General features: G+C 39.1%; 1 protein-coding gene across 1 annotated transcript in view; it reads left to right on the forward strand.

Moving 5' to 3' along the window:
- Positions 1–12,153, forward strand: part of KCNK10 (potassium two pore domain channel subfamily K member 10) — a 69,257-nt gene that overhangs the window by 17,932 nt on the left and 39,172 nt on the right. Inside the window, exon 2 of the mRNA XM_026079640.1 lies at positions 11,466–11,794. Coding sequence (XP_025935425.1) covers positions 11,466–11,794 — 329 coding nt within the window. The remainder of the gene's footprint in view (positions 1–11,465; positions 11,795–12,153) is intronic.

Here is a 12,153-nt window from a genome sequence, read left to right on the forward strand (position 1 = left end):
ATCAGGTGGCCTGTAGTAAACACCCACAACAGTGTCACCCATGCTAGCCTGCCCTTTAATCCTTACCCATAAGCTCTTGACTCGCTCTTCATCCACCCCTAGGCACAGCTCAATACATTCCAGTTGCTCTCTCACACAAAGAGCAACTCCACCACCTCGCTTTCCTGGCCTGTCTTTCCTAAAAAGTACATAGCCATCCCTGACAGCACTCCAGTCATGCGAGCTATCCCACCATGTCTCTGTAATGGCAATGAGATCATGGCCCTGCGACTGCACACAGATCTCTAGTTCTTCCTGTTTGTTCCCCATGCTGCGTGCATTGGTGTACAGGCGTTTCAGGGAGGTGATCGAGCATGCAGGTTTCCCAGGAGGGGTAAAAGAGGATCCTCCATAGCCACATCCCATGTGCACTTCCCTGGCTGCATTCACCTGCTGGAGGCATCCCGACTTGAGCTGTCTTTTGCCAGCTACCCTGTCATGTGATCTTTGTTAAGCAATTTGATTTTTGTCTAAGGTGTATCTGCACAGTCTTACTCAGCTAGAGCCAAGCTCTGCTCTTTGCGCCAGGCAGACCCAAGCAAACTCTGAACTCAAACCTGTCTGATACAGCACTGTTTTGAAGCAAATATGTTCTGCTAAGAGGCAGAGCCTATTAATTAGCATAGCACTATGCTAATGAAGCTACTTGCCTTTTCTTGGCTTGAAGTTGGTTTCTGTGGAGATCTCAATAAAAATTGGATCTGCCTGCAAGAAGGAGCATAAACATACTTTTGAAATCCTCACATGTAAGACTAAGGAGAATGATCATTGTCCAGCATTGGATTTTTCCAGAATGGTTTGAAAGACCGTGACATGTGATAATTATTGCTATTTGTAATAGACTCAGAACAGGGACCTTCCTGCTCTAAACACTGCTGTTGTGTGAAATTAGGGCTGCTATTTTGAAGAGTTTACTCTGTAAGAAATGAATAGTTACACTAGTGTAATTATTAATCAGGACATATAAAAAACTGATTTAGGATTGGATTTGTTGGCTTGGTGAGATTTCTGCTTTTTGTATGGTTAAGTCCAAAGAGATTTTAGTCCTGCAGACATTTCTTTTTCTAAGCAGCCATTGTGAGGTTTTCCTTTCCCTGCTTTGAAAGATGCTTGCCATTTGCTTGAGCTGCTGTTCTTGTGTTCTTGAAAGAATTTAGGTTTAAAAATGGTAGCACCCTTCAGAAGTACAATAAGTATAAGAATGGTATTCAGACCCTCCTCTCCCTCATTATACTTCCTTGACTAAAATTAAATTAGATTGCACATACTTCTTTTTTATCTCTTTATGGAAACTAGGTTTAGAATTCCTAGAGGGAAGTGATAGAATCCCAGAGAAAAGTTTTTCAATACCCTCACAAAAATCTGCTGAAAACAAAGAAAAGGGAAATGGCATAGCTGTGTGAAATGGTAATTGGATAGAGTCTTTAGTCTTTTACACACTTGTTAAACTAATCACAAACAGATTAATAAGTAACACAACTGGGCAAATTTACCCAACACCCAATTTATAGCTATTCGATATCTGTAAGCAGATTGTGATTTCCTTAAATTTTTTTAAATTGTAATGAAAAGCTGGTCAGAGAAATCACACTGTATGGCTCCTTTTCCTTAATTGGTTAAGAGTGTATGAACTTCCTGCCAACATGAAATATTAAAAGACTTTGACATTTGGCTTTATGTGAAAATGTGTGTTACTAATATCCAAATTCTTAAATGTGTATAGAAAATGAATAAAATAAAATGCTTATGTGTGGGAAGGAAAAATGAGAAGGTGATAAGGAGTGAAAAAATCAAATCCACTCAACAAGGCAAATGAACTGTTTTTATTCCCTATTGACCCAACTCCAGTAGTGAATGACAAAAAGGCTTTACTGGTTAAAGGCTGTTTGCTCTCTGTAGCTATCCCATGTTCACCACTATAATTTTAGTTCTGACCTGTACACTGATACTCTTAGGGCATGATGTAATGGACGATGACTTTTTCACCAAAAATCCTTATATACATTGCGGTTGGAGAGACTCGGAGTAAAAAATGGTCCTGAACAATACACATTGCATTGTGCTCTCACCCATATTATCCCTTGTGCAAACTGTCATGGAAGTCAAACAGAGAGGTATCTAGTTTTAGTCAGGCAGCTTGCTGCACACCTGAATGAAAGCAGTGATACTGTAGTAGTAGAAAAAAAAATCTGTGCAGGATTATGTACTGCAGAAGATTCCCATGAGACTTATTCCTTGGAGAAGGCTACTATCAAATAGGTGTGACAGTGTCTTTCAGTGGAAGGCAAGAGTCATTCTAATGACTTACTGCATAGCTAAAGTTTCTTGTCTGCCACTAAAGAAGCTCTCCAGGAGCAGTTAAGAGTCTTAAATTCCTGTTAGTTCTTCTGATCTCCAGTGCACAATCACCACCAGTACATGAAGACTCTCTTTTGATAATTAGGAAGCCATTCCTACAGAAAGAGAGACCTTAACTCAGACCACACTGATTACTTAGTTTCTACCACATTCCCATTTTGGCTGTTTAGGATTTTTTATTTTTGTCTGCACTCCAGTTTGCTAATAAGGAAAATCGAAAGCCATATTATAAAGCAGTGGTGTTTTTTGTTTTCTCATAACAACTACATTCCAAATCAATTAAGTAATTGGGGTATTCCAAGAGCTATTAATTAGTATGTTTCAATTATAACTGATGAAACAGAATTATGTAGATTTTTTTTTTGGAAACTTACCGAGAATTTCAAGCACTGGCTGGGAATACATGACAAATGCTACAAATATTGCAGAAGCCTTTTTATATGACATTTTCCCCAAAGCTGCTGCCAGGGATGCCAAATCAGTGGTTAGACATAATTCCCTCTGGTACATATTACTGACATTTCTCTCCCTACCAATAGAGAGAACTCAATATATGAATTTTTCCTCCACTGCCATCACTATTATACTATAACAGGAAGTAAACACTGGCACTTTATGCAGTTTTATAGCCTACCACACGCCTACTCCCTTTGCCTCGCCCTGCTCTGGGACAGGAGCAGCTGGAAGCAATCAGTGCTACCTTCTTTTTAATAGCACACTCAGTCTTTTTGATTTAATGTAAGTTGCCCTTTCTGCCTTTACCTGTCTCTCTTTCCATACTTAGTTGAATGCCTTGCCACCGACAACTGCATTTGGAGCACATTGTTGAGATGTTGCTGAAGTCAGCAGTGCTAATACTGCATTAGAAAATCCACTTCAGGGAAAACATTGGTAGATTTAACCAGTGGGGTGCTGTTGCAGTGCAAAGCTATATGCTCTGAGACACTCTGTATGTTTTCCAAGCAAACAATGTGTCAAGATTTGCTTTCATGAACAGTAAACGTAATAGTAATGCTTCTCACTTCAGTGGCAGCTTCCAGCAAAGTTGTGTCCAAACAGTAGGGTGAAATTCCCCTTGGGTATCAGGCTAGCGATGACTCTTTCACTGCTTAAATCTTGCAGTTGAACACCTTGAGGAGAGACAGAGGGAGCAGGGCCAGCAGTGGTGGTTATTATGCCTCAGTCCAGAACAACAGCCACAGGGTTACTAGTATTCTGCCCCATATGTAATTGTAGCCTGCAGGCAGGACTTTGTCTCCCATTTCTTGATCACAGCTGGAATGCCACCTGTTAATTAGCCCACATCATACAAAGATGCTGCACAAACACAAAGGCAGACACAATTATTATCTACTGAGATTTTTGCTCTAAGAGCCAGGTTTTCTATACTAGCTTAAGATTTTCAAGAGCCCAGTGTGTAAAGATCTGAAGGCTTATTTTGTTGGTTAAATGAATGCTCCCTACTTTACAAAACCTGTTAAAAAACACAGCAGAGATGAAAAAAAGGGGAGGCTGGAAGCAGGTAGCCTGGCAATATTAGACATGTCCTCATAATATGAAGTTTTAATGGCTTAATTTTTTTTTTTGTTACACATGGACAGAAACTCCTATATTTCATTATTTTCCTCACCCACTTCCTGTCTGACATACAAATTCCCTTCATCCATAAAACCCTCATGTACTTTGTATTTGTGACATATTCATGAGAAGTGCATATAGCTGACAGCTTAATAGACCGACTGCCTCACCTCTTTCTCTAACATACCTCTTACCCTCCAGGCACAGCTCTGCTATCTTAACCCAAGCAGATGGTAGTTGAAATCACTTTGGGATAGTCTGTGGGGAGCTTGTGAGATTGGAAGCAAATGCTAGATACCCATTTCCCCCAGGAACTTCTGCTTGGAGATGAGCCAGAGCCTTAGAGTGCTAGATCGTATGCTATCCACTGGTGGTCTGCTTGCTTTCCTGCCTTTCCACACTCTTAAGTCAGAAAGCCTTTTCATATTAGCTTCGGTGTGTTGCCATTTCAGAAGAGGGATGGGTGGAACCCAAACAACAAGAATAGTCTGACTAGTGAAAATGAAATAAGAGAGTCTCCTGCTAATACACTACAATAAATAGTGCCAGTGGAGCCCTTTATCCCTCAGTCCTTCATGATCCATTTTAGAAGAAATAGGTCCTCCTATTTTTAGCAGCCAGTTCAGGGAAGCTGTACTGGACATGGCTGGCATCTCACAGGCGTTTCCAAGCTATGCTGCTCCAGGTGTCTTTTCTGCAACTTCATACACTTGGCAAAATATCCTATTTCTAAATTACTTCAGGAGGGAATGCTGACACATCAAGTAGTGCTAGAGGAAAGGTGTACAAGTGCTGATAACCCAATRTAAGATCTTGCAAAATTTGTAGGAAGAATTTGCTCATAAATTTTCTCAGTGAAACTGGACTGCGTGATAAAACTACGCTATAACTCAAACCAAAATTTTAGTTTTAAGACAAAGATAAGAAAGATTCCATGAGAAATTTTGAGTGCTTGACTATGTAAACATTGTTTAAAGAAAGCATAATTTCCTTTTTAAGAAAACCTCCCATCATATTCCATTATGGGGAAACACACTGGTGCTCACCTTCAGATGCACACCAGAGCCATACTGCTTGAGCTGAAAGTATTCTGTTGTTTTCCTTGTATGGCCCTACTGCAATGGGAGATGAATGTCCAGGAGTGCATCTCAGAGGTATTAGCTGGCTGCAGAAAAATACTGCAAGCTATGGGTCTTTTTCTAGTTCACTGGGTGCACCCTCCTGGTCTTGTGGAAACATGATGATTTTCTGCTGCATTTCATTTTGGATCAACTTGTGTATGAAACTCAGAGTTTCTGAGTTTCAGAGAAACTGCTGGGTTTATGAATGTATAAATAGAAATCCCCTCAGTGCAATACTGTGCTAAATCCTGTGACAGCAATCTGCAGTATGGTACTACACTCCATATATTAGGTGCATTAACTCAGTAGAGAAATAAAGCATGAAAGACCAGAGGTCTACAGCTAGAATGCTCAGGTCCCAAACAACTGCGCTGATACGTGGCAAATAGCTGCATCCTTCCAAATTACCCACAAAGCCCTTTAGGCCCTTTAGGCCTTTCTGTCCTGTGATTCACAGAACACTTCCATCAAATGTGTCAAAAATATTCTATTATACTATTGCAAAAATGTGTGTACAATCCTGCATGCTCAAGTAAATAAGGAATATGGAAGAAAATTAAAGTAATAAATAAGACACACCATTACATGAGTTACATTTTTTTGTAGAAGAAAATTGTGACAGCAACACTGCAGAAGAGGGCCTGTACCTTTAAAAATATTATGCTTGGTTTAAAGCTGTTGAGAAACTCTCCTCTAAAACCAGGTTTCTTTGGTATCTTCTATGTTCTTGGCCTATTGGGTAGGGCAGCTGCCAGTATATGGGTTGGTGTGGCAGATGCACACTTACATTTTTGGAGTTAAAAGCCAGTTGAACGTCCTTTCAGCATTTTGGTTCTTATTTGAAGCTGTGCTTATGAAGTGGCTGTAGTTTGAACCCCTTTGTCTAGAGATCTTCCCTTTAAATTAGAACTGGATTTCACAGACTTGTAACAGGTTATCTAGTTCACAATGCTGTTATAAAGCAGGGCCAACTCTACCAACTATTTCTGACAGAAGCTTGTCCAGCCTGTTCTTAGAAACATCGATTTCCTTATTGTATGTATTGTATGTATTGTATGTATTTCCTTATTGTAATGTATTCCAGACCTTTAAAACCTTATAGGTAGAGAGCTCTTTCTCAGTGTTCGACATCAACCTCTCTTGCTGCAGTAAGATCAATGTTTGAAAGTTGATTGTATTAGAAATGAAGTTTAATCGTGGATGTAGTATTGCCAAACACAGTTATTCAGAAATCATGAGTAAAGTCCTTAAATTCCTGAGATGGCTGGCTTTCTTAAAAAAAAGATCCCAACCCTGAGTTTTAAAGAAGTAAAAGTTGAATCCTTTTTTTGCCATCCAGTTTCTGAATGTTGTTTACGAGCCTTTCTTCTCAGCTGTGCTATCCGGAAACAGTATCTAAATGAAAGCTGAGACTCTCATGGCATTCCTTCCTAGTGTTCTGGTTTAAAGAAAACACCAAATCAGCACTGTCGCCAATAAAGAGTGAGAATTGACAACTCAGGAAATAGAAAAACCTTTCTTGATTAATGATTCCTTTTCTCAGGAGCCAGAATAGGTTTTATACCCGAAAAATATAGCTTAGGAAATTATACTTTTTTTTTTTTTTAATGACTTGCTATCTTGACAATGCTACTGACTTCTGTAGAAGTGAGATTTCTAGCAGGCGGGTCTTTTCTAGGCATGACAGGTTGTGGTGGTGTCATGTTTCTGTTTTTATGAAATGAGAACAAACTATTAATTCAAGCAATCATATTCTTGAAAGTTTAATTATCAGCCACAAACAAATGATTAAGGCAAAACATACATGCAGTAATGAAGGGCAATTTTTAACCTGAAGCAATGTCATATGGTGCATTTTTTCAATAGCAATAATGTTGCACTACAGTGTTTTGCTGTGCCCCGGTCTTACTGATGATCAGTGAGTGGGAGTTTTGGTTCCTTAATTCTCATCAATATTAGCAGAAATCTCAGGTATTTAAGCCTCTACCATATCAACAGGAAGCCTGGCTGTACCATTCGGCACACAGATAAAGTACAGATAGTGCAGTACTCTTAGAGGTGACCAGCTGTACAGATGCTAACATTTAATTTGACCTGTAATGTCAATATCTTCAGTTGTTTTATTCTGAAGCTTATCCAAACAAAGAGGAACTCCCCTTTATTTCCCCACTGGCATCCTCTCACTGGGTTAAGGTCTGTGTCAAAACACTGGTGTGTTCCTTTGAGGGTACCTGTCTACCAATTCAGCGCATGCATGTGAATGGAGTTTCATCATTGCTTTTATTGAGGGAGATTAAGTCTCCTTCAGTATAATTTAACAAACACACATGGAAAAGACACTGTTCTGGGAAAAGCCTGTTCTGACAGCAGCTTGTTTTGAAACACATGGATTAATAAAATGGGATTGTTTTGCATATATTCTAAATGTTTCCTGTGCTCCTGTGGTCTAGGTCTGACCTGTAATCAAATCACAGTATTTCAGGGAAACTTGCAATGTGTAGGAAATGAACTCCTTTATTCCCAAGCAGCTAACCAAAGCTATTACAGATGCTAGCTAACAGAAGAGCTCTGTTAAGCTTCTCTGACCCTTTCATTATGATATTAGATCTTCAGCAGTATGTGATTTTATGATTCTTAAGCTGTCAGTCTGATTTTTTAAGCGCTGTGTTTCTGTCTAAGGCTTTTGGGGATGCTTCAGCTAAAGTATTATGGCAGTTTTGAGAACAACAGTAGGAAAGAAAAGCATTGCTTGGCCCATGCTAACAAAAACCAAATTGTTCTCTGAGCAGTGGAACAAATAAAGCCCTGTTTTCCTACAGATATGTCTCTCTGTCTCTTGAGTCTCTGTTACAGTGTTCTTAGTTCCACTGCATGAACTTAAAGCCCCTAACAGATCCAGGTAATCCAACATTATCCAAGCAATCCAACATTATCCAAGTAATTTCTAAACTATCTTTACAGATTCAAGAATTTATGGAGTCCCCCATTTTCTTAAACTGTTTGTATACCTCTCCACATTGTTAAATTGTCACTGTAGTCTATTCTTGGATTTTAGTAAAACTTCTACTTGTAAAACTTCTGTAAGTTTGTACAGAATTCATAAGTTCATATGTAACATATGTCCATATGTTTGTTTAAAGAATTGTACGGATACAGAATCTTATAGGAACTCATGAGTTAGAGAAAAAAAGCATGACTTTCCTTCTTTCTAGTTGGAAACCATGATTCAAAGTCAAATGGTAGCAGTTTTCTGAAAACACAGGTTAATGGAGGTAGAGTTGCAATTACATATCAGGACTTCTGGTTTCTTACTGTGCGCTCAAGCCACTTAGACCACTTTCTTGCCAGTGGAGAGTGAGACAACTGCTAGACGGAGTCTCTACACTGACTTTCTAACAAAATATCAAACTGCTGTTTTAAATCCATCCAGAAACATCTCTAGGGTGTTGACTGCAGTTCTGCTTTCTGCACCAGCTTTGTTAAGAAAACCATCTCCATCTGTTATTTGTCAGTTGCTCAACTAGCTGTTTTAAAGTCTTCCTGTATATTAATTTATATAATATAAAGTACTTCAGGATCAATGTTTCTATATACGCTTAGAGCAGCTATAACTAGCAGCAGGAAATGAAACACAAGTCTTCTTATAAAAAAAATTATCTTTTTTTTAAATATAAGAAAACAAAGCACAGTAATTATTGAGCTGTTCAGGTGAAACAGTATTTATAAGAACATTTCATGTTCCTTACCCTGAGCTTCTCATCTTGTTCTTAAATCAGTACAACATATTTTCCTTTAAAGGGAGAATCAAATAGGCCATGATTTTACTGGGGGCTGTTATTAATGCTTTGAATAAGAAACATTTATACTAACAGAGAAGAAAAGAGAACTCACAAAAGCAGTTTTAACCCTACTAGCTCTTGAATTCTTGTTCTCATGAGAAAAACCAAGTCATTTTGTGGGGTATCAAAGTCAGGCATCTCTGCACACTGAAAGGTTCACCCAACCTACACCAGACTATGCCAGTCACACCTAGTTTGATAGCTGCTTCAAAAAGTTCAAAAAATTGCAGCACGCTGTTTCCTTTATATGAATCCTGCACCCTTCCTACCGGATGAGCCTTGGATCCCAAGACTGTATTACTAAGTAGTCTCAGGCATACAAAATTGTTCATCAAATTTTCAGATTTTGTGTTAATGAACGATATATGCAATAGTTATGGGCTTTAACTGATGTAAATTGATTGAATTCCATTGATATCGTGGAAGCCATGTTACACTGATTTTCATCAGCTGAGAAGCTGAACAGCTGATCATGCGCTTTTGGGAGTACTCAAATTTATTTAATTTAGTAGGGAGACATTGTGACTCACATTTAAGATATCTGCCTATAGAGGAAGGGAGGTTTCCTGTTCTAACCTCTCTACAGAGCTGTACAACCCTTCTATTTTACATTTCTTCTGCATTCTTTTCTGATATTTCCTGCTGAAGCTCACTGTATCAGCTACAATAATCATTTCCTTTCAGGAGATTTGGAAAATGAAATAATTGATCTCTTTTGCAAAAAATAGAGCTTCTTTGTAATACTGTCACTCTTCTCCCCATTGCCCTTGTAGGCTCTTAGAATTTACATGAAACATATGCGGAGATGAGAGGAAGTGTCTTTTTAAGTGTGATGTCGCTCCATCCGGGCTGATGCATGTTGGGAACCATCAATGTCCTGGTGATGGTCAAACTGAGCAGCTGCGCTAAGTGTTTCAAACCTGAGATAAATTGAAAGGGGATCATCTACTGATGTTTTTCCCTGGAAAATGTTTTTCTTTTTTTGTGGGTAGAGAAGTCCTCTCTAATCTTTTTACTATCTGAAGCCTCCAATTCACATATGGAAAGAAATATTTTTTGTAAGTGTAAAGCAACTATCAATTTCTGTAGTTTACTGCTTAGCAAGTCAGCTCTATCCTCAATGTGATGCTTAAGAAGTGTATCATTTTTAGGAAAATGTGGCTGTAGTAGACAGCTGAGTTGTTTAAATTATTCAGCATCATAAAATGGTTTCTGTTGGGAAAGAGTTGTAGCCCACTGCAAACTGAAGGTGTAATCACCTGTATGTTCAAATGTATGGCGCTGCTCTGCTCAGATGTTGTAAACCCTTCTGCTTTAGTTCCTGAGCAAAACAGAAAAGGCGCTTTGGGAATAAGTTCACAGAATGCAGCTAAAGTGACTGTATTTTCACTGTAACCTGATCTAAGTCTAAAATGAAATAAGTCCARTCTGGTTTCAAATAAGTTGTAGGCCAGTGACAGCTATGCCATAGTAGGATTACAGCAGAAATTTGATTTAAAATGAATCGAGCTTCCCTAAAGACTGCATTTGGTACCATTACACTAGTGGATGCTGAGGAACCTGAGCTCACCCTGCCATGGCTAACGCTGGCAACAGAGAGTGGGGATGTGTGATGCTGAGACACCTGAATTAGTTGGAGGCAAGCCAGCTTTGATCTGTATGCCTCAGTAGCTTGGCACAGTGCTCAAGCTGTGAGAGTCAGGGCTTATTGGCTCTGATGTTGTGCTGAGGTTGTGTGGCTATACAGTGTCTCAGAACCAAGCTGGTAGATCTACCTTGCATCTTTTTCTGCTCGCTTTGCTGTACACCATGCTCTATTTGCACTGAGAGGCCATACCAGTTCGGGGCATAGTTATTTCTGTTCTTAAATTTAAAAGGGACTTGACTAAAGCAAAGCTCTGTTCTTGGCATGTGGGTGACTTTCACCTGCAGATATCTAGCATATTTTGAATGAAGAATGATTTATGCTAAAATTTGTGAATCTTCCAGGCTTTAAGAACATTTTCAGAAGTAAGTGATGTTTTTGTGAATATCTGTGAGTAATATGGGCCTGCTTACCTTGGTGAGCCAAACCCAGCATTTTGATATGCAAAAAGCATTTTCTGGGCCTGGTTGTGATCACTGATTATTAACAGTTTAAATTTCCTAATACTATTACTACTATTAGTATTACGATTTAAGGACATGAATCTCTGTCAGGATTCTTAGCAAATGTCACCTTGTGCAACTTATGTTCTACCTACTCAAATCTTCATGTTCTTATTGGAGAAATCGCTTTCCACATCTTTCTGAAATTTTTGCTTGTGTAATTGACCTGTCCAATTGAGAGGTAATGGGTGAAATACCCCCTTGAAATAACTTATGTATGAATGGATAAAATACACTTTGAACATTCCAGATGAAATTCTATTCCATGTGAATAACAAGGTTTATTCAAGTGTCCTGAAAATGGTGTTTAGGCAAGTTGTATATGAAGATCAAACTCGCACCCGTACAGATTTTGAACATGGGTTTTTATTTTGTGTTTCAGTGGCTGTTCCCTCACCAGTGTCAGCTTGTGAACCTGAACCCAAAACCAACGGGCATTATCCAGCTCCACGACTGTCTGTTTCCTCCCGAGCAACTGTCGTCGCCACCATGGAAACCCCTTCTCAGGGCCTGCAGACAGTCATGAAATGGAAAACAGTGGTGGCCATTTTTGTTGTGGTTGTAGTTTACTTGGTGACTGGAGGACTTGTCTTCCGTGCCCTGGAACAGCCTTTTGAAAGCAGGCAGAAGAATACAATAGCATTAGAGAAGGCTGACTTTCTTCGGGAACACGTTTGTGTAACCCAGCTAGAACTGGAGACACTGATTCAGGTAGGCCATGTGAAGAAGACAGTATTTCTTGGGAGTCAGGAAAAACAGCTTGGCAGTTCATTGATCAGCTGAACTGGTAGGGAACTAAATTGTTCATAGGGTCTTGCACTAGGCTGCCTTGTGCAGAGAAAGAAAAAACGATAATAGGCAATGTGAAGAACAGGCTCTTTTTCAGTTATTTTAGTGGCCTGGAAACAGAAACTGTGTCCCCAAAACATTTTAAATAGACGTTAAATATCTTCACTAGAATGATGAAAAATGTATGCAAAGAAAATCAGAACTTGATATCTGGAATGGAATTTCGTGGCAAGTGACATTTACAAAAGGCTTGCCTATCTCTGAGTTTTCCAAATGATACT

Source organism: Apteryx rowi, unplaced genomic scaffold (genome assembly GCF_003343035.1).
Source record: "Apteryx rowi isolate R43461 unplaced genomic scaffold, aptRow1 scaffold_5, whole genome shotgun sequence".
Classification (NCBI taxonomy): Eukaryota; Metazoa; Chordata; class Aves; order Apterygiformes; family Apterygidae; genus Apteryx; species Apteryx rowi.